General features: G+C 48.7%; 4 protein-coding genes across 7 annotated transcripts; 2 read left to right on the top strand and 2 right to left on the bottom strand.

Moving 5' to 3' along the window:
- Positions 1 to 1029: 1029 nt before the first annotated feature.
- On the bottom strand, positions 1030 to 9634 carry Rgp1 (RGP1 homolog, RAB6A GEF complex partner 1). Of its 4 annotated transcripts, none has more exons than XM_046457250.2 (9): positions 9541 to 9634; positions 8799 to 8933; positions 8278 to 8414; positions 7929 to 8012; positions 7680 to 7829; positions 7260 to 7406; positions 6921 to 7048; positions 6533 to 6722; positions 1030 to 6044 (listed from the first exon to the last, which is right to left on the bottom strand). In XM_046457250.2, exons 2-9 carry the CDS (start codon positions 8912 to 8914, stop codon positions 5821 to 5823), a joined length of 1176 nt encoding a protein of 391 aa, XP_046313206.1. In that variant the 5' UTR covers positions 8915 to 8933; positions 9541 to 9634; the 3' UTR covers positions 1030 to 5820. The 4 variants fall into 4 exon arrangements, with proteins under 4 accessions (XP_046313206.1, XP_046313204.1, XP_046313203.1 ...); XM_046457248.2 differs by lacking the exon at positions 9541 to 9634 and adding an exon at positions 9336 to 9488; XM_046457247.2 differs by lacking the exon at positions 9541 to 9634 and adding an exon at positions 9291 to 9435.
- Msmp (microseminoprotein, prostate associated) lies at positions 4452 to 5442 on the top strand. The gene is made up of 3 exons (XM_046457253.2): positions 4452 to 4581; positions 4815 to 4923; positions 5262 to 5442. The coding sequence occupies exons 1-3, from the start codon at positions 4452 to 4454 to the stop codon at positions 5440 to 5442; spliced, it is 420 nt and encodes a 139-aa protein (XP_046313209.1).
- A 150-nt stretch (positions 9635 to 9784) lies between the features above and the next one.
- Gba2 (glucosylceramidase beta 2) lies at positions 9785 to 21161 on the top strand. Its single transcript, XM_046457245.2, has 17 exons — positions 9785 to 10400; positions 13647 to 13738; positions 13947 to 14062; positions 16423 to 16641; positions 16930 to 17169; positions 17400 to 17502; positions 17664 to 17817; positions 17909 to 18034; positions 18198 to 18370; positions 18605 to 18709; positions 18928 to 19035; positions 19139 to 19290; positions 19404 to 19510; positions 19666 to 19808; positions 19887 to 20002; positions 20109 to 20300; positions 20603 to 21161. The coding sequence occupies exons 1-17, from the start codon at positions 10066 to 10068 to the stop codon at positions 20879 to 20881; spliced, it is 2760 nt and encodes a 919-aa protein (XP_046313201.1). The 5' UTR covers positions 9785 to 10065; the 3' UTR covers positions 20882 to 21161.
- Positions 21030 to 25028, bottom strand: Creb3 (cAMP responsive element binding protein 3). The gene is made up of 10 exons (XM_046457251.2): positions 24791 to 25028; positions 24563 to 24700; positions 24314 to 24473; positions 24175 to 24239; positions 23970 to 24059; positions 22731 to 22837; positions 22575 to 22643; positions 21893 to 21977; positions 21719 to 21803; positions 21030 to 21632 (listed from the first exon to the last, which is right to left on the bottom strand). Exons 2-10 carry the CDS (start codon positions 24698 to 24700, stop codon positions 21298 to 21300), a joined length of 1134 nt encoding a protein of 377 aa, XP_046313207.1. The 5' UTR covers positions 24791 to 25028; the 3' UTR covers positions 21030 to 21297.
- Positions 25029 to 25172: the final 144 nt, after the last annotated feature.

The following is a 25172-nucleotide window of genomic DNA, read 5'->3' on the forward strand; positions in this document are numbered from 1 at the left end:
GCAATTTAGCAAGATCCTGACTCAAAAAGCAAAAAAGGTCTGGGGATGTAGCTCAGTGGTATAGCACGGATGCACTCCAATCCCCAGTACCAAAAGGAGGAAGCACCTTGAGAAATACTACCAGTGAATGAAACAGCTTTAGCTTTCTCTTTATCAGCCACAGGGTAAACATAGAAACTTTGTAGTTACATAACTGCCCACAGAAGATAGTAAGTAACCTAATGTCCATGACAGAATTGTTACTTGTCTTTGTAGACTGGAGTTCAATGACCCATGCCCCGCCCCAAGAAATGTTTTACTTGGTTCAGGATATATAAGGGCAGGTTAAAGAGTTAAGCAGGAAAAAAAGTCAAGTAAACATAGCTGGACAGGGGCCGGAGATTTAGCTCAGTTGGTAGAGTGCTTGCCTCATATGGGCAAGGCCCTGGGTTCAATCCCCAGCACAACCAAATAGGTGGACAAACTGGGAAGGCACAGTGATGCAGGCCTGTAAACCCAGAGATTCAGGAGGCTGCGGGAGGAGGATTGCAAATTCAGGAGGCTCAGCAACTTAGCCACACTCTGTCTCAAAAAAAAAAAAAGGGTAGGGGAGGGCAGGGGATGCAGTTCAATGATAAAGCACCCCTGGGTTCAATCCCCAGTAGGAAAGAAAGGAGGAAAGAAAGAAAGAAAAGATAAAGTTGGCATAGCTTGGGAGTCTGAGGCAGGAAGATCACAAGTTTGAGGCCAGCCTGGGCAATTTATTCAGACCAATAAAAATTTTAAAAGGGCTGAGGATGTAGCTCAGTGGTAGAACACTTGCTACCAAGTGCAAGCCCCCCCCCCCCAAAAAAAAAAAAAAGGATAAGATGAAGGAGAGGGAAAGAAGCAGATGTGCTATGCTACAGATGAGGACGAAATGAGGCACTGACTCACAGAAGTCAGTCCTCTCACTGAGATAAAATTGTCACAAAGAGCAACAAAGGAAAGGCCCAACACCATATAACTAATTGTAAGAACCTGCCTTTAGGTTTTAAATCAAATATTGAATCATTTTTCAACTTTTCAATTTTATTTAAAATTTTGTTTTTAAAATTCAAAAAATTTACTTAATCATGATAGATATACTCATGCAATTTCAAATGACTATAAAAATGAGATTAATGCTTAATTTCTTTGGCAAAAACTGAATGGCAGGCAATAATGCTGGACACATAATTTTGCATTTCAGCCACCTCTTTCTGACACAGACCAATGATGGTTTTTTCTACCTGGGAGGCCAAATAGACTTTCTTCATCCTGGTACTAAAAGCCTTCAATGACCAAATCACAATTGTTGCCTAACCTCCCCTGTCCACACAGGTCTCTGGAGGGGACTAGCCAGTTCCACCTCTCATCTGATGAGTATCTTTCCTTGCACTGAGTCTCTCAGTTCTCTAAGGCCCAACCTGGAGTTTCTTCTTGGTACTGCAGTCCTAGGGCTCCTCTTCCCTTTCTGAGTACCTCCTCAAGATTCTAGGTTTTCCCCAGGGCCCTTTTCTCTGTGTGAGTTTTCTAAGGCCTCTCCCAGTACATGAAGTTCTCCCAGAGACTTTCATCCCAAGAAACTCCATTCAGTCACAAGCTACATACTCAGCGTGCTTTGCGGTTTGCCCTTGTACCAACAGGACACTGTCCGCACAGATACCCCTCCCCCATGGTTTCTGGGCTTTTCCATGATCCTTCTGGGGTCCAGGCTCCCAAATCTCCAGGTGCCACCATCCCCAAAGGCCGCTGCTCTCTCCCTCCTGGCCCGGGAGTTGGTGGCTCCAATCCGGCTGCAGGCCAGCGGGGGTCCGCAGTGACTCACTGAAAGGCGGGTGGCCGAGAAGGAGCCGGAATGTGCTCACTTCCTCATCCCGCGCACCTGCCGGCTCTGCTGGAGCGCTGCCCGGTTGGGCCTCCGGCGGATGTTTTCCTTATTCCTGCGCTGGCAGTGCATGCCAACCACTGTGCCCCCCGCCACTAGTGCCCCAAATGGCCATTTCCCTGGGACTCAGAGGGCTGGACCCCAAGCACTGACACTCCCTACACATGGACATACTAATAGGAATGCATACTTGGATCAACCAACACCTCCACACCCACCCCTCTAACTTCTGGGAGAGGAATCCTGGCTCACCAAGCCTCTTTCCCAAAAGCCCCCTATTCCTGCCCCTATATACTGACCGCATGTCCATTGCAGGCGAAAACCCTCATTTTTCCTGTATCCATAACCTCACACACCAATGAATAATAGGCCCCTTCACCTTCCAGCATCACAACCGCCACCTCCATGCACTCCCGCTCTCCACTCACGCCTGCCCCCTATGGAGTCGGCCCCAGGTTATAGTCTATGGCTCAGCTTCCTGGACATTGGCTGGACCCCACCAAAGATAGCCGCAGAGATACTGACAATTGACAAGACTTCTGGGCCTTTGTGCCAGATAGGGCTTCTAATTCCGGGGCTCCAACCAAGTGAGCAGTCGCAGGCCATGGTATTCCACACACCAGCCTACCTCAGGGCACCCTGCTGCAATTGTGAGTTTTTCTTTCTTATCTTGGCACTCCTCTGAAAGAATATTTTGGAAGAGGATTGCTAGGGAGTTTGAAGTGCACTGAAAGTCATTTCTGAATGGAGAGGATGTTGACAGACAGGGTGGTCCTCTGAAAAAGTTTGCCAGAAGTAGTTGTACCTACAGGTGACAGAGTAAGTCTTGAAGTAAATGGAAGCAGACATTTAGGAGGAAAAATGGTAACAATGGCAGTGATCAGCCCCATGCGTAGGAGGGGAAGAGCTGGAGCATGGGCCTTCAAAGTGTGGAAAAGTCAAAGAAATCCAGTTTGACCAGGGCCTTTAGTACCAAAAAGAAAGCTAATATTAGAGTGATCAGAACATAGAACTTGAGCAGCCACTTCAGTGTGGATGGGAAGAAATGGATCAGAATCCTAATGAAAAAAAAAGTAGAAGCTCTAAAGTTAGCCGGAAAGAAATAAGAACACCTCTTCCCAGGCAAGATATGAGGGCACTGATATGAGGAAAAAGCAGGTTGATCAACAACATTGTTTTTCAAACCAGACACTTAGAATTCAATATTAGGACCCAAATCAAAATATTCCTGGATGCATGTTTGAAGGAGGTGGTAGGGATAACACAGAGCATATACATGAAAGGGAAGAAGTTGGCTGTGAGAGAGCAGTCCTCAACAGATGACCTCAGCTGTGCACAGAGCTACTCCGTGTCATTCAAAGTAAAGAATGTCACCCATTTTGTCTGTGAGCTTTAGCACCAATACAGTAGCTATGTGCCAGACGGTGCTAAGAATATTCCCTATGCTATTGCATAACAACTCTATGATGTGGCGTTACTATCCCTGACTTATAGATGAGGAAATAGGCTGAGAGAGATGAAGTAACTTGCCCAAAGTCACATGGCTAATAAGTCAGGATCTGAATCCCAGTAGCCTATCTCTTTGGCCTACATTCTCAATCACCCATCTGAGTCCTTCAGAACCTGAAGGAAACTCAAAGGAGAATGCCAAAAGATAAATTCCTGAAGCCTCATTCCACCCTGAATAAAGATGGGGCCCCTCTGTAAAACAGGTGATTCAAGCAGGTGATTAGGGTGCCTAGAGAAAATGCTCCTCTTTGAAATGGGAACAGAAGTATCCCCAGACATGAGGCAGTCTTACAGCAGCTGCTTTATGTTTGCGGGTGATAAATTATGGATAGCTCATCTCTGGGATGCCTGAGGAAAACACCCCTCACTCCCAACATCTCTGAAGGGCAGCCCTGTTTCTTGAACGCATCAAAGAAAACCTGCCCCAGGATCTGAAGGAAACAGGCTCTCCACTCCAGGTGCCTGTTCGCTCTCCTGGAGCCTCTGGCTGTTGCACCCTGCTGTAGCTCCTTGGTTTGGCGAGGGCACAGAATTAGCCATCCCCAGGAAATACCTCCCTCCGGTTCAGGCAGGGATCCCAGCACACACACTCCTGGTGGTGGTAGTGGAGGGTGGGGTGGGGGAAGGTGGAATGTTTCCTCTCTCCATTTCAGGGAGATCTGGGACCACCTGGAGCTCTCACCCCTCCCACCTCCTTGCTTGGGGAACTGCCCAGTCCAGTGCCCCTTCCACAGCCACCTCCCTCCTTCTAGCCGTGCTGGGGCATGAATCAGCTCTCACAGCTTGTTAAAGCTGGACCTCTTGTTTTCATGCCCTCACCTCAGGAAACAGAGTTACAGCGGTTCCAGCTCTACTCAGCAGGGGGCCAGGGTCCTCACTTTATAAACATCCCAGCCTGTGAGAGCAGAGGGCAAGGAGATGGTGTGAGATAGGAGGCCAGGGAAAAACAGCAAAACTAAAGACTCAAGGAGCAAAGCAAAGAAGAGCCAAAAGGACAAGATCAGAGTATCCTGAACAGAAGCTAAGAAGGGTCCAAGAGGGCAGTGCTGCAAGAATGGCTCTGAGGATGCTCTGGGCTGGACAGACCAAAGGGATCCTAGGAGGCTGGGGGATCATCTGTTTGGTGATGTCTCTTTTCTTGCAGTACCCAGGAGTCCACAGCAAGTGTTACTTCCAAGCTCAAGGTAAAGTGGGTTGAGACTTGAGTAAATCAAAGAATAAGGAATGGGCTTGGGGGTGATGATGAGGGCTTTACAGATGATGCTAATCAAATTACTCAGATTCCTTTTAGCTGTGAAACAGGACAGAAAGATTAAATATAGGGATAGTATGAACAGACTCTCTCCAACCTCAGACCAGAAGAGACTGTCTGCTGTCACCCCTCCCATGCCTACTAACATTTCTCATTCTTCCCTAGCCCCCTGTCACTATGAGGGGAAATATTTCACCTTGGGTGAGTCTTGGCTCCGCAAGGATTGTTTCCATTGCACCTGTCTGCATCCTGTTGGTGTGGGCTGCTGTGACACGTGAGTAACCAAGAATGGCCAGAGGGAATGCCTCTGATGTGAGTGACTGAGGGAAGGCCAGGGAGTGATTAGATTGCTATGAGGTAAGAATGAATAGAAGGGCAGTATGAGACTGGCCAGACCTGAAAGTACGTACAAGAATGAGAAAGATAAAGCTTCAAGCCACAAAGTCAGGGAGGTGGAAGCAGATCTAGAAGGAAAATACTCCTGCACACAGCCCAAAAGTTCTTGTATAGTAGGTGAAGAAGATATAGGAAGACAGCAGCAGTGAGAAAGAATGGGGGTACCATAAAGGTGGGCTTTTACTGTGAGCTCTTTCCCCATCCTTGGTTCCCTAGGTCTCAGCACCCCATCGACTTCCCTGCTGAGTGTGAGGTACGTCAAGAGGCAGGAACCTGCCAGTTCTCCCTGGTGCAAAAATCAGACCCTCGGCTGCCCTGCAAAGGGGGAGGACCCGACCCAGAGTGGGGCTCAGCTAACACCCCTGTTCCTGGGATTCCTGCTCCTCACTCCGGCTAAACTCAACTGATCACCTGTCTGCAGACTGCTCACTGCTGTTGCCACTTCCAGGGAAACCACTAGCAGCTGCCAATTTATTCTGAATAAATAAATTAATGCTATAGCTGAAAGCCTGCCTCTTTCTCTCTCTCTCTTTATATATATATATATATATATATCCGCCCCCCCCCCGCCCCGCCCCGTGCTGGGATTGAACCCAGGGCCTTGCACATGCTAGACAAATGCTCTACCACTGAGCTACACTCCCAGCCCAGACTGCCTCTCAATTGTCTGTGCTATTAGGTCCTAGGTGGAAAAAGTGGATTCCAGCTAGAGTCCACATGCTAAGTTCTCAGAATCTTGAAGAAGCTAGTGTCATGGTGGGTAGATGGGCCAGTTTCAGATGGTTATGGTGCTGGTGCTGGGGCCTGGAGCAGCATATGAGGCCAGGGTTGGGCTTGTAGGCAGCACCTTGATGGGAAGATCCCAGCTGAAGGTGTCTACAGGCACTTGCTCAGGACCTGTCCAGGTAGCAGGTTCAGGTTGTTCCACAGGGGGCAAGAGTACCAATCCTGGTTCTCGGGATGTTACAAATTCAAAATGCAGTCGCCACTTCAGGGACACTATGGGAAAAAAGAGAGATAGAGGCATTAGAAGCCAGCAGGAGTAAAAGCCAACAGCAGGATATGGTTAGTGAATGAGAAACAATACAAAACAAAATTTGTATTCAGGGAAAGGAAAGTCACAAGGAGTTCTGATCAAGGGCATTTTTTGAAGAAATCTGTTAAGGAGAGCAGTATCAACTACCTAATAACCCAAGAATGGGACAGTCGGGACTACATAGATTGAAGTAAATGTTCTGAAGAATTAGAGATCAGTGCATCACAGAGGCCCAGTAGGTTGGAGTGGGGAAGGAATTCTACAAAGCTGCTGAAGAGTTTAGGGTTCTATGCATCCAAAAACAGAGGTAGAGGTTACAGCTCTGAGAAAACATTAAGGGTCACAGGATGAACATAGGTATATAGGGAAATGTGTTAGCAATCAAGACCCATTACACTCTAGCTAATACAGAATTTTATTCTCCTTTCTCCAATATTGGTCAGTGTCTCACCAATGGCAGTGCAGAAGCCTGGGGTAGAGCTGAGAGGGATGGGGAGAGAGAAGCTGGTTCTGGTAGTATGTAAGCAGGACTCCTGGTGCCGGGCATGAGTCACATGGGACACAGAGGGAGCACCCCCTGTCCCCCGGCGCCGCTGGTATTCAGGCTGTACCCGTTCCTCGGTCTGTAAGCTTACTGAAAACTAGGAGCAAGAAGAGAGTTACATGCAAGCAGGCATTTATAAATGCAGACATAAGTGACAGAGTAGCCCAATCTCAAAATGTTTTACCAAAGGCACCCTGGGTGACCCCACTGTCCACTTCTACATACCACCCCTCTCTCTGTAGGGCCTCCTTCTACAACAGCCCTTCAAGCCCAGAACCCCAGTCTCCCTTCTTACCTGCAAACAAGCTACAGTTCCTTCCCCTAAGTTTAAGGTTCCCACCACGTCCTCGCCAAGTCTGTACACAGATTTGAAGATGCCAAATGTCCCAACTTTCCCTCGACCATCACTGATATTATACAGATCTGGGGAGAATGAAACACTATAAGCCTGGAGTCTACACTGGGGGATGTCTAGCACTGTGTTCCAGAGGCCAAAAGGTGGGACTTATCTTTATAATCCGGGGTGAGATAATCAGATCATCCAGAAAAACATGTGGTAGTTAGGAGACTGTCTTTGACATGGGAATAATTTGCAAGGAGGAATGGGGCGGAACAATTCTGAAAGGATTCTCACGGAGGCTACGGCAGGATGTGGCAGCCATGAGACGCTCCCCAGCTAGCTCAGCAAGCCATGAGTCCTTCTTGCCACCCTCATCCTCCTCTAAGAATGGACTAGATGGGGCTACAGCCTCATCCTGGGGAAACCGGACATCTTGAAGGCCTAGAGAGAGAAAAAGTGAAGAGGTAGTGCTAGGAGGGAACAGATGAAAATAGAGATTTGAGTTTAGACTCCAACCTGAGAGAAGTGCAAGTAAGGAAAGCATTGGATGAGGTCAACATCTTCACATAATTTCCAGAACACTCCCTCCCTCCCCAATTCCCTAGCACCATCCCTAAGAAAGCTTCCCTGCAGCCCCGCTTGCAAGCCCTCTTAGATTATTTCTGCTTTGGCAATGCTCTACTCCAGCCCTTCCCTCCAGGCACCCTTACTTACCAGTCAGTACAAGAACCCTCAAAGGGACCCTAAGTAAAGTGATGGGTGAGTTGACACGCTGGCAGCCAATAGTCAGTTTGTAGACGTACTTGACCGACTGACCCCGAAAGGAGGGTGGTCCCTCAATGGGCAGCACTTCACTGTAGGAGTCTGGTTGGGAAGCAGTAGTCAGGGCAGCTAGAGGCAGCCAGAGGAGTCCTCCCTCCAGGAGACTTAGAAGGCAATCCAGGGCTAGGGACAGTCACTCACATGATTTGGACTCTCCAGGGTCTAGCCTCAGGTCACAAAATAGAATTTTTGGTGGAGTAGAAAGGATACACTGACCTCTCTCACCTATAAAAATCAGGAAAGACTGCAATTTAATGACTCCACTGTCCAATGTCAGACAAGGCTAGTAAAGCAAGTGGAGGCAGTGAAAGGATGCCACCTCTTTTCCTGTTGTGATATGGGACAGAATCTTACACCACAAAGCACCAGCTACCTTCCTCTACATCCCCAGTGTGACACGGACTGTAACACACGAGAACAACTTAAAATCACACTGGGTGACAATGACTCCAACCACCCCCGAACCCCAGGCAAATGCCCCATCTCTAACCTCGGTGTGGCAGAAACACAGTCTGACTGTCAGGCTGGACATCTGGCTGACTAGAATCAGGGGGAGGCAGTGCTACTCGACTTTCACTGGCATGGAACTGGCAGTGGATCTGGGCACTGGCCCAAGCCAGAGCCTCACTGTGGAAAGAGGAAAAGGAGACATCAGAGGGTAATTCCTGACCTCACAAATGCTTTCCCAAACTCCCTACCACATTGTCTGATGAGACCAACAAGGTTAGAAGGCTATCCTAGTGATCAGGAAATTTGGAACCCCCAAAGAGAAACCATTACATTAAAGTATACTATGAGTACAACGGGAAATGGGGAGGGCTAGGGAAGGGAGGAGGAGAGTGGAGGGCTATGTCATCCACCCCTTCTGTTAAATAGCCCTTTCCTACAATGAGAACACAATGAGCAAGAAGTTGGTGGTATAGCTACTGAACAACCTGATCTCTGTCATAGCACCAGAGATACCAAGCTTCCTCCCAGAAGTGCCACCACCTTCAGCAGGAGCATCCTCACCTGGATGCAGAAGTGGCTGTAGGAGGTAAAGGGTTGGTGACGGTTACCACACACTCCAGTGCCTCCCCCGCCAGAAATACAGGACCTCGGCTCAACTCAGCTACCACTTCAATCATGGCAGCTCTGGATTCAGATCTAGAAGGAAACATGGGAGATCAGAGGTCAGTAACATGACAGGGAGGGAGCCTGAACCTAGGGGTATGTCTAGAACTGAGTCCCAGAGACCAATATATGGGGGTTTTCTTACAAGTGTCAGAGGACTGGCGGTCAACACCTCGGTACCAGAGGAAAATGCCAGGATTTTGGGTAGCTGGCAGGACAGGAGGGTCACGGGGCTGCTGACCCTGTACTGCCTAGGGGGAAGGCGTCGTTCTGGTCCCCAGACCCCGGCTCCCCTTAGCACCGGCTTAGTCCCCCCATCACAGGCTGGCCTCCACACCCCACTTCCCTCAAGACTTCACATCCCAGCCCAAGACCACCGCCGCCTGTCACCTCGCACGGTCCAAACCCAGGGTCTCAGGACACCAAGGTCCTCACCTGCCCGGGCCCCTCCGGGACCCGGCCAGGTACGCGGCGGCGTCCGCGGCGTTGGTGGCGCGGCAGAGGCGGGACTTCCTTTCAGATCCGCCCCCCCCCCCGCCCCGCTCAGGGAGCCCCTTCCGGCCGGAAGCACCCGGCTGTCCGGACCGGAAGAAGCTCGGGTCCTCCAGGCGCCCGGGGTCACCATCCCACGGGCTGGCACCTGGGTGCGGGCGCTGTCCCGGACCCCCGCGGGCCGGACCCGGCGGTCAACCCTGGGGGGCCTGGTGCCGTGGCCCCGGGGCGGGGCCAAGGCCGCCGTGAGCTCCCGGGCCGGTTCCGGGGGCGGGACTGTACGGGCTGGTCCCGGGGCGGTGCCTTGCGGGCCGGTCCCACGGCTCCGCCCCTCTCCGCGGGCCCAGTCGGCCTTTGGCCAGACGAGCTAATCACCACGGCCCAATGAAGGCGAGGCCCGACCCTTCCCGCCCAGGACCTAGAGACACTACCGAAAGGGAGTCCGAGGCAGCTTTATTGCTGTCGTCGCCACCGCTGCAACAAGAACTCCCCGCTTCTACGAAGCCACCAGCTCACCCCAGTTTTCCCCAGCGTCCAGCCCTCCCGGACGGCACCTAACTACTACCGGCGCCCGCGTCTGCACTTGGCTTGGCGATATACTTTGTGTCAGAGGTCTCGGGACCCGGGGCCATACATTGTGTCAGAGGTTGTGGGCGCCCAGGATCCAAAGAACATGGAAACCAGCGTCCCAGCCTTGGAGCAGATTAGCAGCGCCAAAGGGGATTCCCAGCTCTATCGCCCAGAAGCTGTTGGGAGCTCGGAGGCTGTGCAGGTTACAGGTTTCGAGAACCCTGAGGACAGTCGACGCCAAAATGAACCAGGCTACTGCAATCCGGAGGACTCTGGGCAGCTGATGGCGTCCTATGAGGGAAAAGCTAGGGGGTACCAGGTGCCTCCTTTTGGCTGGCGCATCTGCCTGGCACACGAGTTTGCAGAGAAGAGGAAACCCTTTCAAGCTAACAACATCTCCCTAAGCAACCTGGTAAAGCATTTGGGCATGGGCTTGAGGTGAGTAGATCCTATTGTCTAGAATGCCTTACTTTGTTCCATTTCAAGACTTCCATCAGAAGTGGGAAAGGGTGGAAAAGCAAATGAGCTCCTGATCCCATTCAAGTGGCCCTTGTTCCGGAATATCTTAGGCTTGTGATTTTGGAGGGTGAGACCAAGTCATATCTCTTTGCAACCATCTTCCTCCCTTGTCTTTTTAGCAGGAAAAGGTAGGAACTTTTGGTCCTGTTCCCTCTCATTTACTCCCTCTTTCCCAAAGACTTCCCTTTGGGATTAGCTAGACTTTGTGTCAAGGTAGGAGAGAATGGTAGGACTGCTGTTGCACTGACACAGTGTTTTATTTGGAAGGGGGAAGTTTTCAACCCCAGATTACTCTGAGCAGCTGGAGCATTCTCTGTACCATCTTTAAGCAGACAGTATTACACTTCCAACACTTGTCTGGGTCTGGTTTCTTTTCCTCAAAGTTTAGCTCCAGTGAGTAGGTGAGAGCCTGCCTGTTGTCATCCCCAAGGAGAGGGTAATGAGAACTTCACTCTATTCTCTATTATATCAGACAGCTTATATAAAAAGCAAAGACAAGGAGCTGGGCACACTGGTATGCACTTGTAATCCCAGCTACTTGGGAGGTGGAAGCAGGAGGACTGCTTGAGCCCAGGAGTTCAGAGCCAGCCTGGGCAACATACTGAAACCTGTGTCAAAAGTGGGGGTGGGGGGAGTAGTAGGCTGGGGAAACAACTCAGTGGTAGATTGCATGCAAGTGCTCTGCCACTGAACTTCACCCCTAGCTCCACAAAGATGCCTTCTGATCAGAGAGGTGCTGCTATAGATGTCCCCAGAGGTCTTAGTAATAGTCTTACAGAGGGTGCCCTGGCTTCTCCCCTACCTCAAGATTACAGACACCCACAGAGCCTATTGGGCTGTAGAAACCCTCTGGGTTCCCACTGAGTTCAAAGACTATGATGAGAAACCATACTTGTTAACAGGAACAGGTGGATGTGAGGCCAGAAAGCATCACCCTGAGGTCATCCTGAGTCAGTCCCACACAGTAAACACAGAGCTGGGGAGGGAGGTATATATGTTGGGAAACTGAGTCCTGATAATTTCTAAAGCAGGGGATCCTTCACTTCCCCAGTGTTGAGGGTTGTGGTGGGAAGGTCACTTACCTAAGCCCAATCCTGGACTATGGGAAGGACCTGGTGCTGCCTAGACATCTGACTCCTCTGTTAGTGCCTGCAGTGTCCTGTACCACAGAAGAATCATCCCTCCAGGCTGCTTCTGAAACTAATACAGTCCAAATTTGACCCTAAAAACCTTTGGGTTAAAATGGGATCTAGGGTACTGAGACAAGTACAGTTGGTTGCATGTGTTGGGGACCATGAGGTAAAAAACATCTGGGCATTCTAGCCCCTTAGTCCCTAAATATGAGCTGAATCAGAGACCTGAAGTTTTGCTCAGTCCTCTGGACCCTGGCTCCCTATCCCAGGATAGGGTAGGAGCCATTAACACAGAACTCCTAGAATGAGAGAATAGTCTTCATTGAGAAGAAAGCAGGAGTGAGACAAGGAAAAATTTGGAATGATAATTTTTGAGTTAGGGCAGAAATTATGGAGAAGGCCAGCTGCTAAATTAGGGGAATGCAAAAGCTAAGACGGAGCCCAACTGGAGGAACTCTCATTAGGAGCTACAGCAAGATGGAGTTCTCTGGGCCTGGGCTTGGTGGGAGCTCAATTTTGATGACTCCCTTCAACCAGAATCCATTCATGCAATAAATATTTATCAAGTGATTGTTCTATGCCAAATAGTCCTTTGTTCTGCTTATCTTCATATCTTTCATTTCTTTTCCATGGCTGTCCTAATCACAGCTGCACCCACCTTCCTTCCACCAATCCCTTTTGGCCTTTAGTACCAAACTCTAGTTTCCTCTAAGCTAGCAAAGAAGACCTCTGCCTCCCCACATCTCATCCTTCATCCTCAGAGCTGTTCTCCCTGCCTCCATAATGTACTGCCACCTGTTCCTTAATCACATTTCTCCTCCCTTAGCTCAAGTCTGTTGTGTCCCATTGTTTGTACATTCATTTGTAAGCAACCATTTATGGATTGCAGACCATGTGCCCTGCCCTGTACTTAGAGCTGAGAGTAATACTGAATTAGTCTTTGTCACTATCCCTTTCCCCAAGAAACTTAAAAATTTGTCAGGCTCACATGGAGAACATTGAAATAACAATCAGCATACCTGTCACAGGTATTCCACTTTATGGCTTTCTTATCTGTCATGTCATTTGATATTTCATTTACTCTATGAGATAGCTAGGGCAGGAGGTATGCCCATTTTATAGATGGAGGGAACAGGCTTTAGGGTATACTTACCTAATTACTTGGTTAGAAGTGGTGTCACTGGACATCGGGTATAAAATCATTGGGCCAGAGAAGAGAGTAGAAGTGGAAAAGAGTCTGGCAGGGCATGCTTAGTGCAGATCCATCTTGAATAAGAATTTGTAGGAAATAAGATTAGAAGGCAGGCTGGGGCTTTCTTCGCCTTGAAATGGAATGATTTACGTATTGGAGATAGCCTTAGTCATTTGTCTATTGGCTATAAGGTGGGGACAAGACCAGGAAATTGTTGGGATTTTTAGAAGACTTTACTGGAATATTATGAAAGAGCAAAATCTGAAAGCTTATAGTTTAAATGCTGAATTTAAAAAGGAAGACTTACAAGGAAATGGCTGGATACAAAAATATTGGTTCTCTTTGGGTGAGATATTTTTTTCTTTTTCTCTAGTGTATTTCCAGATTTTCATTTTTCATAATCAAAAAGAAAAATAATCATTTTTAAAAGAAGAAAGTTATCTTGGCAGCCTGTACCTGTTTGGGAGGTAGGGAGTGGGTGGTAGAGTGGGTGGACAGAGAAGTATAACTGACCCTTTCAACATCTCACACAAAAGCTCCTAAGGTTTGAACTAAAGCAATAGTAGTAGAATTGGAGAGGAAAGGAAAGATCAGAAAGCCCCTTTTGCAGAGAATAAAGAGGAGAAACAAAGGCTATCCTACACCAATGGCTGGGGCAACTGGGAAAATGAAGGGGCCTTGAACTGTAGAATAATCAAGACAAGGAAAGGCTTGGAAGCCAAGGTGATGATGCCTTGTTACATTTAATGGGATGTCACTGCTGGATGTTGAAAGGCAAGTCATTGCAGCCTGTGAAGAACTGCCTATCCACCCCTGTACTCACTACCTCTTGCTCCTCAGGTACTTAAAGTGGTGGTACCGGAAGACCCAGGTAGAGAAGAAGACACCTTTTATCGACATGTTCAATTGTGTACCCCTGAGGCAGATCTATGGTGAGCCTCACCCCACTTCTGCCCTGCTCAGAAAGGTTGTAGCATTCAGGTCTACTATAGAGTTAGGCAAAGAGGCTTCCAGGTTATGCAAATTGCACTGCCCCATTCCCTAGGTTTTTAGAGGAAGTGGTTTTTATAGTCCACAAAGTGAGAAAGGCATTGTTTTCTTCTCCCCTTACCCCACTAACCATCATGTTCCTCTCTCTAGGTTGTCCCTTGGGTGGCATCGGGGGAGGCACTATCACCCGTGGCTGGAGAGGCCAGTTCTGTCGTTGGCAGCTTAACCCTGGAATGTACCAGCACCAGACAGTCATTGCTGACCAAGTAAGAGCCAAGAGGCAGAGGAAAGTTTCAAAGAAGAGCCTCTTGGCTAGGGTGGGACAGTTAAATGTAGACAGGATTCAATCCAAGAAAGACTTTTAGGATGCTTTTTGTGTGCTCAGTCCTTTCTAGGATATACAGTGGGAATAAGACACGCACGGCACACATTTGTTGAACAAGGGAACAGCCCTGGCATTTCTGTATTAAATGTCTCCTATCTACCTTGCGGCCCCAATTCTACTAGCTGAGCCAGAACCCACCACAAGGAGTACAGAGAGTTCCCAGCTCACTGAACCTGGCTGAAAGAACATTTGGTAGGATTAGAAAGGAAAATTAAGGGGCTAGGGAGCTCAGTTGGGTGAGTGCTTGCGTATCATGCGTTCAATCCCCAGCACCACCAAAAAAAAAAAAAAGGAAAATGAAAACCAAGTCTCTAAAGTCAACGAGGAAAAAAGATCATAGTTCAACCTTCAGCTGGAGGTCAACTTCTTTGTGTGAATCACAGGTCTCTGTGGCTAGGGCCCCCACAACCTTCTCTAGCCCTTTCCTTTTCTGAAACTTCTTGTCCCCTTCTGCTTCTACATTGTTTGGGTCTTAAGTTGCCAGAGGTACATGGCCTGCCTTTCATCATATCTTTCTAATGGCCTACCTTTTTATTTATCTACCAAGTTCCTCTGTTCCTCTTCCCTGTTTGAGGAATGCCTCCTGCTTTCAGCTCATCTTCAAAGGAGAAATGACTGACAGATCTTAGTCCCATTGATGACAGTGCCCTTCTTAATTCAAGTTTATTAGCCCCACCCAATGCCCCAAGATCCCCCTCTGCCTCATCCCTTAGGTATCCCAAGGGAATGCCTTCTGGAATCATGACTTTACAGTTAAAATAATTATTGCATGCTTAATATGTCTAGGCCCTGTGCTAGACTTCTTGTATATTTAATATTAAAAACAATCCTATGCTCATTTTATAGATGGGGATACTAAGAGCCAGAGAGGGCTGTATTACATTCAAGGTCACATGAGTGGTAAAAGGAAAGATTGGGATTTAGAACCAGTTCTTTCTATGATAAAGTACCTGTGGTTTTAACCATTATGTACTGTTCCAAGAACATGAAAAATTATTTTCTGTACAGTAAAAATACCAGGAGTAGTTTGAACCAAGAGAAGAGCTATTAATCTCTCATAACTCCTACTCTCCAGGAGGGGTGTGTGTGTGTGTGTGTGTGTGTGTGAGAGAGAGAGAGAGAGAGAGAGAGAGAGAGAATGTATATGTTTGTGTGTGTGGTGGGCCTTACACATAGGCAAGCACTATACCACTGAGCTATATCCCCAGCCTTAGCAGCTTGAATTTTTGTTGGGGAAATAGAACTTAGAGAAAACGGGAGACTGTGAGTGGCAAGGTGAGGATAGATAGTCTACTAAGAAAAGGAACTTTGTATGGTACGGACTTGCTCATTCGCTTTACACACATGCCAGCTCTGCAGAGGGCCACATCAGTGAACTAAAAGAGTCTCAAAAGAACCGATAGAGCAATCAGGGAAATAGAATGGCAATTAAATACATTTTGACATAATACACAAATGCTACAACAGAGGGACACATGGAATGACTCACTACTGGAGGAAGAAGAGATAGCATCTGACCTGGCCCTTGAAGGTTCAGGAGGAGTTACTAGATGGAGAATGAACATGAGCAGATCCATGGAGGAGGAAATGTAGTGTGCTCAAGGAACAGGAAGTATTTTATGTAACTAGAATATAAGTGTTTAAAGAGGTAGAGATCAGATTAAGAAGGGCTTTGGAAGCCAGGTAAGAGAATTTAGACTTCAGCCAGGTGTAGTGGTACACAGCTGTAATCCCAGCTACATGGGAGGCAGGAAGATCACAAGTTCTAGGCCAGCCTGGGCAACTTAGTGAGGCACTATCATAAAATTAAAAAATAAAAGTCCCAGAGCATCCCTAGATCAATTCCAGTACTAACAAGGGGCAAAAAGAATTTAGACTTTAGCATTACACCATAGGAGTCAATGAAACATTAGAAGCAGAGACTAACATATCTTGATTTGTGTGTAAGAAAGATCACTCTGCTAACCAGATAAGAAGTGGCATAGACTGTAGACTTAGATTAGGGTGTGGAGACCATAGTAGTAGAAAGGAAAGAGGAAACCTGGGAGCTAGATAATGGGGGAGGCAGCAGGACTTGGTGGCTTACTGAGCTTAGAGGAAGGCCTGGGGGATAAACTGAGGCTGGTGGTGCAGCTGTGAGGATCCAGGCTCTGGGAGGGGAGGAACTGCTCAAGGGGAGGAAGACTAGTGTGTGGTACCTGTGGGTTGCCCTGTTCCAGCCTATCTGCCCTCTTGATCAAGTTCACAGTGTGCTTGCGTCGGGAGGGGCAGACTGTATACCAGCAAGTTCTGTCCCTGGAGCGCCCAAGTGTCCTGCGCAGCTGGAACTGGGGATTGTGTGGGTACTTTGCTTTCTACCACGCCCTCTATCCCCGAGCCTGGACTGTCTATCAGCTTCCTGGCCAGAATGTCACCCTCACCTGCCGTCAGATCACACCCATCTTGCCCCATGACTACCAGGTGAGGCTCTCTTTCTGTTTCCTCCATTGCCCTCCCTCCCCCAGATCCACCTCTGCTGAATATTCCATGACCTGTGAAAGGGAGGGGTTGGAGCCATGAACATCACACACCTTGTCTTCTATGTACTCTGGTAGGCAGCTTGCCTGGGAATATGGGGAGATGCAAGTGGAAGACAAGAGTACATTGGGGATATATGAGACAGGTCCTTCTTGCCCAGGAATAATCCTGGGGAGTGAGATCAGAAAGGGCTACAATGAGACCGTGTGAGTCCAATTTTTTTGTCCCCAGGACAGCAGCCTACCTGTAGGAGTCTTTGTATGGGATGTGGAAAATGAAGGGGATGAAGCTATGGATGTGTCCATCATGTTCTCCATGCGGAATGGACTAGGGGGTGAAGACGATGCCCCAGGGGGTTTGTGGAATGAGCCCTTCTGTCTGGAGCAAGACGGGAAGACTGTACAGGGACTACTGCTGCATCACCCAACCCTTCCAAATCCTTACACCATGGCTGTGGCTGCACGACTCACGGTAATGGAAGAGCCTGCCCTTTACCTTAGCCCCTACCCTTAACCTAACTCTAGACCCACCCCCAGTACATCATGCTCTCTTCATTTCTTCAACCCCTAAGTCCCACCCTCATCAGAGTCCTTCAGCCTCTGGAACTTGGAGGCGATAGTATGTAAGAGGAGCTGGACAGCTAGTCAGAATCCAGCATACTTGTGGAGCTTGTCCTCACAGAGTTTTTGGCCCCTTAACAGGCAGATACCACAGTAACCCACATCACAGCCTTCGACCCTGACAGTACTGGGCAGCAGGTGTGGCAGGACCTACTTCAGGATGGACAACTGGACTCCCCTGCTGGTGATGGAGGGTCTGACTGGGAGGGTTGGGAAGAAAGACTGTACCTGTCTTAAGGACTAGGGGTGGGAGACCTGATAATAAACAGGCCTTGTTCTCATTTTAGGGACCCCAGCCCTGGTGTTGGAGAGGGTGCCTTTGCTGATTTGTCTTGTGATTCTCAGGCCAAAGCACCCCCTCACAGAAAGGAGAAGGCGTTGCTGGGGCTGTATGTGTTTCGGGCAAGCTGCCACCTCGAGGCCAGTGCCGCCTGGAGTTTTCACTGGCTTGGGACATGCCCAGGATCATGTTTGGAGCTAAAGGCCAAGTCCACTACAGGTGTGGGGACCAAGAACCTTTAATGATTCAAGACTCTAGAACTCTGACCTGGAACAGGTGTTCTCATCCCTTCCGTTTCTTTCTACCACAGGCGGTATACAAGATTCTTTGGCCTAGATGGTGATGCAGCACCTGCTCTTAGCCACTATGCACTATGCCGATATGCAGACTGGGAAGACAGGATCTCAGCTTGGCAGAGCCCGGTATTAGATGACAGGTGCCAGAGGAGTCTTCTCTTACCTTTTTTCTGGGCATGCCCTTCCAACTGGGACTCTGATTCATTGGCTACCCACCAAATTTCCACTATGTTGAACACCAGAATCCTTTCTATCCTTGGTGGTCCACACTCATGAAACCATTGGCTCCTTCTGACTTCCCAGATCCTTGCCTGCCTGGTACAAATCTGCACTGTTCAATGAACTATACTTCCTTGCTGATGGAGGCACAGTATGGCTTGAAGTTCCTGAGGACTCCCTACCAGAAGAGCTGGGAGGAAACATGTGTTGGCTCCGCCCTGTTCTGCGGGACTATGGTCGATTTGGCTATCTTGAGGGTATGGACTGCTTGTGGGATTTGGCAGGCCATACCCCTCAGGTCAGTTAGTGACCTATCACAAAGCCAGATGATGATTTTTACCATCCAGGGTATTGATGGGATGAGGGGGTCAGTGGTGACCATGAACAGATCACAGGCAATGCTCTGCCTCTAGCTTTGGAAGATGTGGGGAGGGAGCTATGAAGGGAAAGCAGGAATTCTGGCAACAGTGTATCTTCCCTCATTCCTCTAGGCCAGGAGTATCGCATGTACAACACATATGATGTTCATTTTTATGCCTCCTTTGCTCTTGTTATGCTCTGGCCCAAACTCGAGCTCAGCCTACAGTATGACATGGGTGAGGGTAACTTTTGTGTTGTTTTGTGTCTTTCCCCTTAGCTTCCTATATCCCTGAATGTTTGTGGTCCCTCAGATTATCTCTTCTTCCACTTTCCTCCAAATATATCTGTATCCTGTTCATTTCCCCTCTGGGGTGGCATACATAGCTCTGCGCCCCATCCCAAACCTGCCCATTCCATGCTTTTCCCCCTCCCACTTGTATGTCTGCTTCTCCAGCTCTGGCAACTCTCAGGGAGGACCTGACACGGCGACGATATCTGATGAGTGGAGTAATGGCGCCTGTGAAAAGGAAGAACGTCATCCCCCATGATATTGGGGACCCAGGTAAAGATCCCTCCACCTCAAGGTCAAATGCCCTCCTTCAACTTTTTATACCCTTCACTTTGTCCACCAATGCAAATGAACCAGGTCCTCTTCCTTCTCACAGATGATGAGCCATGGCTCCGGGTCAATGCATATTTGATCCATGATACTGCTGACTGGAAGGACCTGAACCTGAAGTTTGTGCTGCAAGTTTATCGGGACTATTACCTGACGGGTGACCAAGGCTTCTTGAAGGACATGTGGCCTGTGTGTTTGGTAAGGGATGCATGTGCAGTAGCCAGTGTGTCAGGCATGACTAGCATCTGGGGAGAGCCCAGCTATTATCTTTTCTTAGCACCTAGGTCTTCCATTTCTTCGTCTTTCTCTAGGCTGTAATGGAGTCTGAAATGAAGTTTGACAAGGACCATGATGGACTCATTGAAAATGGAGGCTATGCAGACCAGACTTATGATGGATGGGTCACCACAGGCCCCAGGTTAGAGGCAGGGAGCAGGCAGGAGTTTCCAGGAGGCTGGAGATGGGGAATTGGGCACCAAGAGATGGGGAAGGCTTAAGAAAGAACAACTGTTAGATTACATGAGGGTAGCTTGAGTTGCCAGTCTGACCCCCCAAACTCCTGTCCCTGATCAGTGCTTACTGTGGAGGGCTATGGCTGGCAGCTGTGGCTGTGATGGTCCAGATGGCTCTTCTATGTGGGGCACAAGAGGTCCAGGATAAGTTTTCCTCCATCCTCAGCCAGGGCCAAGAAGCCTATGAGAGACTGCTATGGAATGGTGAGTTGGGACAACCTGAGGAGTCTTAAGGCAGCTGCAGGGGCCCAGGATGCTTATTTTACCTTTCCTCTACTCTAGGCCGCTATTACAACTATGATAGCAGCTCTCAGCCTCAGTCTCGTAGTATCATGTCTGATCAGTGTGCTGGACAGTGGTTCCTGAGGGCCTGTGGCCTAGGAGAAGGTGACACTGAGGTGAGAGACACTGAAAGGAAGAACCAGAGAAAAAGGTGGATTGTCCCCAATACACGGGAAGCAAGTATAATAATTCATGTCCCTGCCTTTGCCCTTGACCCTCCAGGTATTTCCTACCCCGCATGTGGTTCGTGCTCTCCAAACCATCTTTGAGCTCAACGTCCAGGCTTTTGCAGGAGGGGCCATGGGGGCTGTGAATGGGATGCAGCCCCATGGTGTCCCCGATAGATCCAGTGTGCAGTCTGATGAAGTCTGGGTGGGTGTAGTCTATGGGCTGGCAGCCACCATGATCCAAGAGGTAATGTAATGCACTCCTTCTCCTCTCTACCATCTGTACTGTGGCCCAGAAAACTTGATAATCCACCAGACATCAAGGCATAACCCAGTGCCACATCATCGGTCCATAAAGCCTCCCCCTTTTCTTTGGCATGTGTTCCACCCGCTGCCTTTAGGTTTTTCCCTGTGGGTTAAGTTTTATCTCCCTAATAGCTGGGTGTTCCTTGAGGGCAGAGACCTTACTTCTCTATCTGTCCCTTCTCTATCTATCTGATAACACTGGGAGTGCTAAGTTATATGTGTAACTTCCATCTCTCCCTACAGGGCCTGACTTGGGAGGGCTTCCAGACAGCTGAAGGCTGCTACCGTACTGTGTGGGAACGCCTGGGCCTGGCTTTCCAGACCCCAGAAGCATATTGCCAGCAGCGGGTATTCCGCTCACTGGCCTACATGCGGCCACTAAGCATCTGGGCCATGCAGCTGGCCCTACAACAGCAGCAGCATAAAAAGGCTTCCAGGCCAATAGTTGAACAGAGCACAGGACCAAGAACAGGGCCCAAATGTGGACCAAAGGAAGCCTTGGCAAATCTAAACCCAGAGTGAGCCCTCTGAACTGTGGGAGCCAGCCTCCAGCCTGGTTGATGCTCCTTACCCCAAACCTCCTGCATCCCTGAGCCACCAGGACAATCATGCCTTCCCCTTTTCCCCACCCTGCTGTGCCAGTAAAGAGGGGCTGAGGGTGAACCATGCATCAGAATCACTTATTTATTTCCTTACCCTTTCCCTCACTGCATGAAATATTTGAGGTGGTCAGTTGATTTCCCCAGATCCATTCATGGGATAATAGACACACATGGGTACAAATAAAAGACCCACAAAGCCAGTAAGTGTTGTGTGTTTGCGCCTGTAGGCATCCTAGCAGGGCACAGGAGTGAAAGCCAACCCTCTCCTATTCTTTTTTTATTTGCACAGACAGCAGGGTGGGGTGGGCTTTTGCTGAAACACCTATATTCTCACATTTAACCTGAGTATCTATCCTGCAAGATGACAGGTGATGGGCTGTGGGTAGGGAGGCATCCCCCCTTTCCTGTGAGATTTGCCTGCAGGGGAAGAGTGGGTCCTGGGCAGAGGGGCTCTGAGAAGAGGTTGGGGAGTGGCCACTGCAGAGAAGGCTCTTCCTGAGAAGCCTGAGGCATGTGATATTGCAGGCAGGAAAAGTTGCCAGGGGCCGGGAGTGTATGTTCTGAGCTGTCCAGTAACTGGTTCCTGTTGTCCTTTTGTACGTCTGACTGCTGTGCAGGCAGCTCCAGCTGGTGCAGGTCCCTACTGGGGAGGGCACGAAGCTGGCGGAACACTGAGAAGACAAGAACTGTTAGGAAACAACACAGAAGGAGTCTAAGCCTCTAGTCAGTGCCTGAAAGATATCCTTAATCCTCTTACCAACATGCTCAGCCAGCAGGCTCCCCCTTGTGTCCGAGGAGTACATAGCAGGCACAAGGAGAAGGCAGAAGGAGAATAGTAGGACCTGGAGCATAGAAAAAAGGGGATAAAGGGATCTGAATTGTACTCCTGTCTCCACCCCTGAGGAATCCCTCCTCCCAACACCATCCTCACCAGGACACAGGTGCTGCTGCTGCTGGTTTTGTTTGATATCTCGATCACCATGGCCTGGAGTTTCCTCAACTGATCTAGAAGGGACCTAGAAGAGGGTACTGTATTGAATACTCCTTGCTGGCATCCTAAGCCACAATGAAAACCTCTGTTATGCCCATCTCCTCCCTCTGCCCTGAATCCTCTTATTATTTTGTCCTATTTTTGCAAATGACTTCTTCTCTGAACAAAATACTGAGTCCCTCATTAAAATAAAACACTTCCCTGACTGAAAATAATACCTTCAATAGTTCGTCAGTGCCTGGTCAGCAGTGCACATAATTCTCACCAGGTACTCTGTGTTCTCTACCTTCTAGCCCAATGTGCCTTCCAGCCAAACCTGACTGTCGTGTTCTCTCTGCCTAGAATGCTTTCTCTACCCATCCCTCCCCACAGTCCTAACTGCATTCAGCTACTACTGCCCTGTGAGGTCTGTAACTTACTTCCACTTTCCAGGTACTTAACTCCTTGGATACTTATAAATTTATTCCCATCATTGGGAACTTCTTGTAATCATAGACAGAGTAAAGGCCAATGACCAGACCTTGCATTTGAGGAGCTGCCCCTACAAATCAAGTGTAGGATAACAGGGAAGAGACAACATTAAGTGGCAGGTTTGGGAGAAATTATCTGGAAGGTTGCTCACAAATTCTGTTCCTCCAGAAGTTGTACTTTGTTCTGTAGCTCCAGATTCTGGGCTGTGTATTTCAAGACCCTGGAGGATAAAAGGAATATGGGAATATGGCCGTATCCTCCCTTTAAAACCTTAACACAGCTATTCTATTCCTTCTCCCTTTCATACCTGTTCTCTAAACCCCCCACATACACCTTCTTCTTCCTACGGCTCTCTTGAGCAGACCTCTTGTTTCGAATCTTCCTCCTCACTCGTTTCAGAACTTGTTCTTCCATCTGAGAGAAGATGGGATAGAGTATCAAAGGAGTATTGGATCAAAGAAGGCAACCAAGTTCAATATTCCCAGTGTAGGAATCCCTAACAGCTACCCTGACCAGTAGTCATTCTACTTCTGTCTGGATGCTAAGGACCAGTGTTAACCCTCTCACAAGCCAGGACATTTTTAACAAGCTTATTTTTTTAAAACTTTATTCTGAACAAACATCAGCCTTCTTACAATTTTTCTTTTTTCTATTTTTTTGGTTTGGGGCATGGTGGGCAGTATTGGGGATAGAACCCAGGAGCACTTTACCACTGAGCTACATACATCCCCAGTTTTTGAGATAGGATTTACTGACTTGCCAAGGCTGGCCTCAAAATTGTGAACTTCCTGCCTCAGCCTCTCGAGTCACTTGGATTAGAGGAGTGCACCACCGTGCCCAGCTTCTCATTATAATTTCTGCCCATCAGACTTACCTAGTCTCTGGGGCCAAATAGAACAAACCCTAATTAACTATTTTAGGACACTTTTAACATTGCCTAAATTTAAAAAGGAAAAAACCTCAACAAAATTTTAAATCATTGATGAACTCTAAAATGCACACTAAAATGTCCTTTAACTAGTATAAAGGAGAGCAAATTAGTCACTGCCCTTGTAGGGGTAGCACCTCTATCAATAGCTTCCAAATCCCATGTACTTTTTGCTGGCTACACCACACTGCTGACTCATTTTGTACTTTTTAAGAACTCAAAATTCCCTTAACCTTTCTGCCAATGAACATTGATTTCCTCATAGTATCATAATACTATGCCTATGAAGTTGCCATTCACTGCTTGCAACCTAAAACAGGATTTTATCCTTATTCTTATTATATTGTTTGGTCCCAATTGTTGAACTCAAGACACTTTACAACTGAGTAAGAAGTGGATTACCATGAAGCCAATAGAATGCCCTTCACTTGGACAGATCTTTCCAAGGCTGTATACTAATGTTGCACTGATAATTTTGAATTTATTTTTTCTTAAAAAGAACACCAAAGTCAGGAACTGCCCCAGTTTCCTACTAGCAACAGATTTGCTAACTTTGTCACAGAATTTGCCTACTTGGGAATTTGCATCCAGCCTTTGCTTCACCAATGGAAGCCTTACCTTAGTGAGAGGAAGTGTCCTGGGCAGAGTAAGCCCCTCCTTTTCCAATAGCCTTTTCTCCTCTTCTGTCAGTATCAGCCTAGCAATCTCCTGGGGTTATGGGAAATGGGCAGCAGAGTTGCAGGCCGATGTCAGAAAGAAATGGGGAACTCTGGCCCCACCCGTGCAATGTGGGAATAATCCTCTTGAAAACCAAGTCAAGTACCTGCTCAGTGGGCTCCTCCATATGCAGTGGAGTCATCTGGACCTCCTTTCCACAGCTCCCGCTATCTACAAAAAGGGATAGTAGGAATAATCAGACCCATGAACCCTCCCTCCCCCAAAACTGCTTATTTCAGACTCACCTAGATCGACGGTAACATACTCCTGTGGTAGGGAGTAGGTGTGATCGTGGTGGACAAGGCTAGAGTCGGAGGATCCAAGAGCATCCAAGGATTGTGGGGGACTCAGCAGAAAGCTCAGTAAATCCTCTGCCTCCCAGTCGCTCAGTAATTGCATGGAGTCCTAACAAATTAACAGGCTTTGATTGATCTCCACCCCCATTCCCGGGCTCACAGATATCCCGAGCTTTCCCCCTCAGAACCTCTATCCACCTCGGAGGGCGGCAGCTTCCCGTCCAGCTGAGCCTCCACGACTTCGTCCCGCACAGCCCCCAAATCTCCGCCTTCCTCTAGCAGAAAGCCCAGCAGGTCCTGGTCACCAGGGTCCAAGGCCAGCTCCATGTGGGACATCTACGGAAAAGATAGGCAGAAACTAAAGGTACACCCCTCCACGCGGCTCCACCCCGGATTCTAGGCCGGACCCCAGGCCATCTCCCCTACCTCGCTGGTCCGTCCGCTGGGTTGCCCCGCTGGGGGCTAGCAGTCGCTATCAAGCCGGAGCCGACTCCCAGCTCCAGGGCTCCTCAGCCTCCAACACAACATAAATGACGCATCCAACCCCATGGCATATTGGGACTTGGAGTTCTCTCCAACTCGGAAGTGGCCTCCGGGCCGCGCCACGTCCCGGGGGCTATGCAAATAATTGGGACGTCCCCGCGGCTACCTCACACCCTGCGGGCGGGGATTCGGGGATCCGGCCACGCCTCCGCTCCAAGCTAGAAAAAGGAAGAGTTAAGAGTCTGAAAGGGAACTCGGGCGTAGTTCGGGTGTTTTCTCCGGTAGCGCCGCACCCTTGCTTCCTGCCGGGGAGGGGCTGCCGGTC

Source organism: Marmota monax, unplaced genomic scaffold (assembly GCF_021218885.2).
Source record: "Marmota monax isolate L192 unplaced genomic scaffold, Marmota_monax_Labrador192_F-V1.1 WCK01_AAM20220418_F8-fsc00069, whole genome shotgun sequence".
NCBI classification, from domain to species: domain Eukaryota; kingdom Metazoa; phylum Chordata; class Mammalia; order Rodentia; family Sciuridae; genus Marmota; species Marmota monax.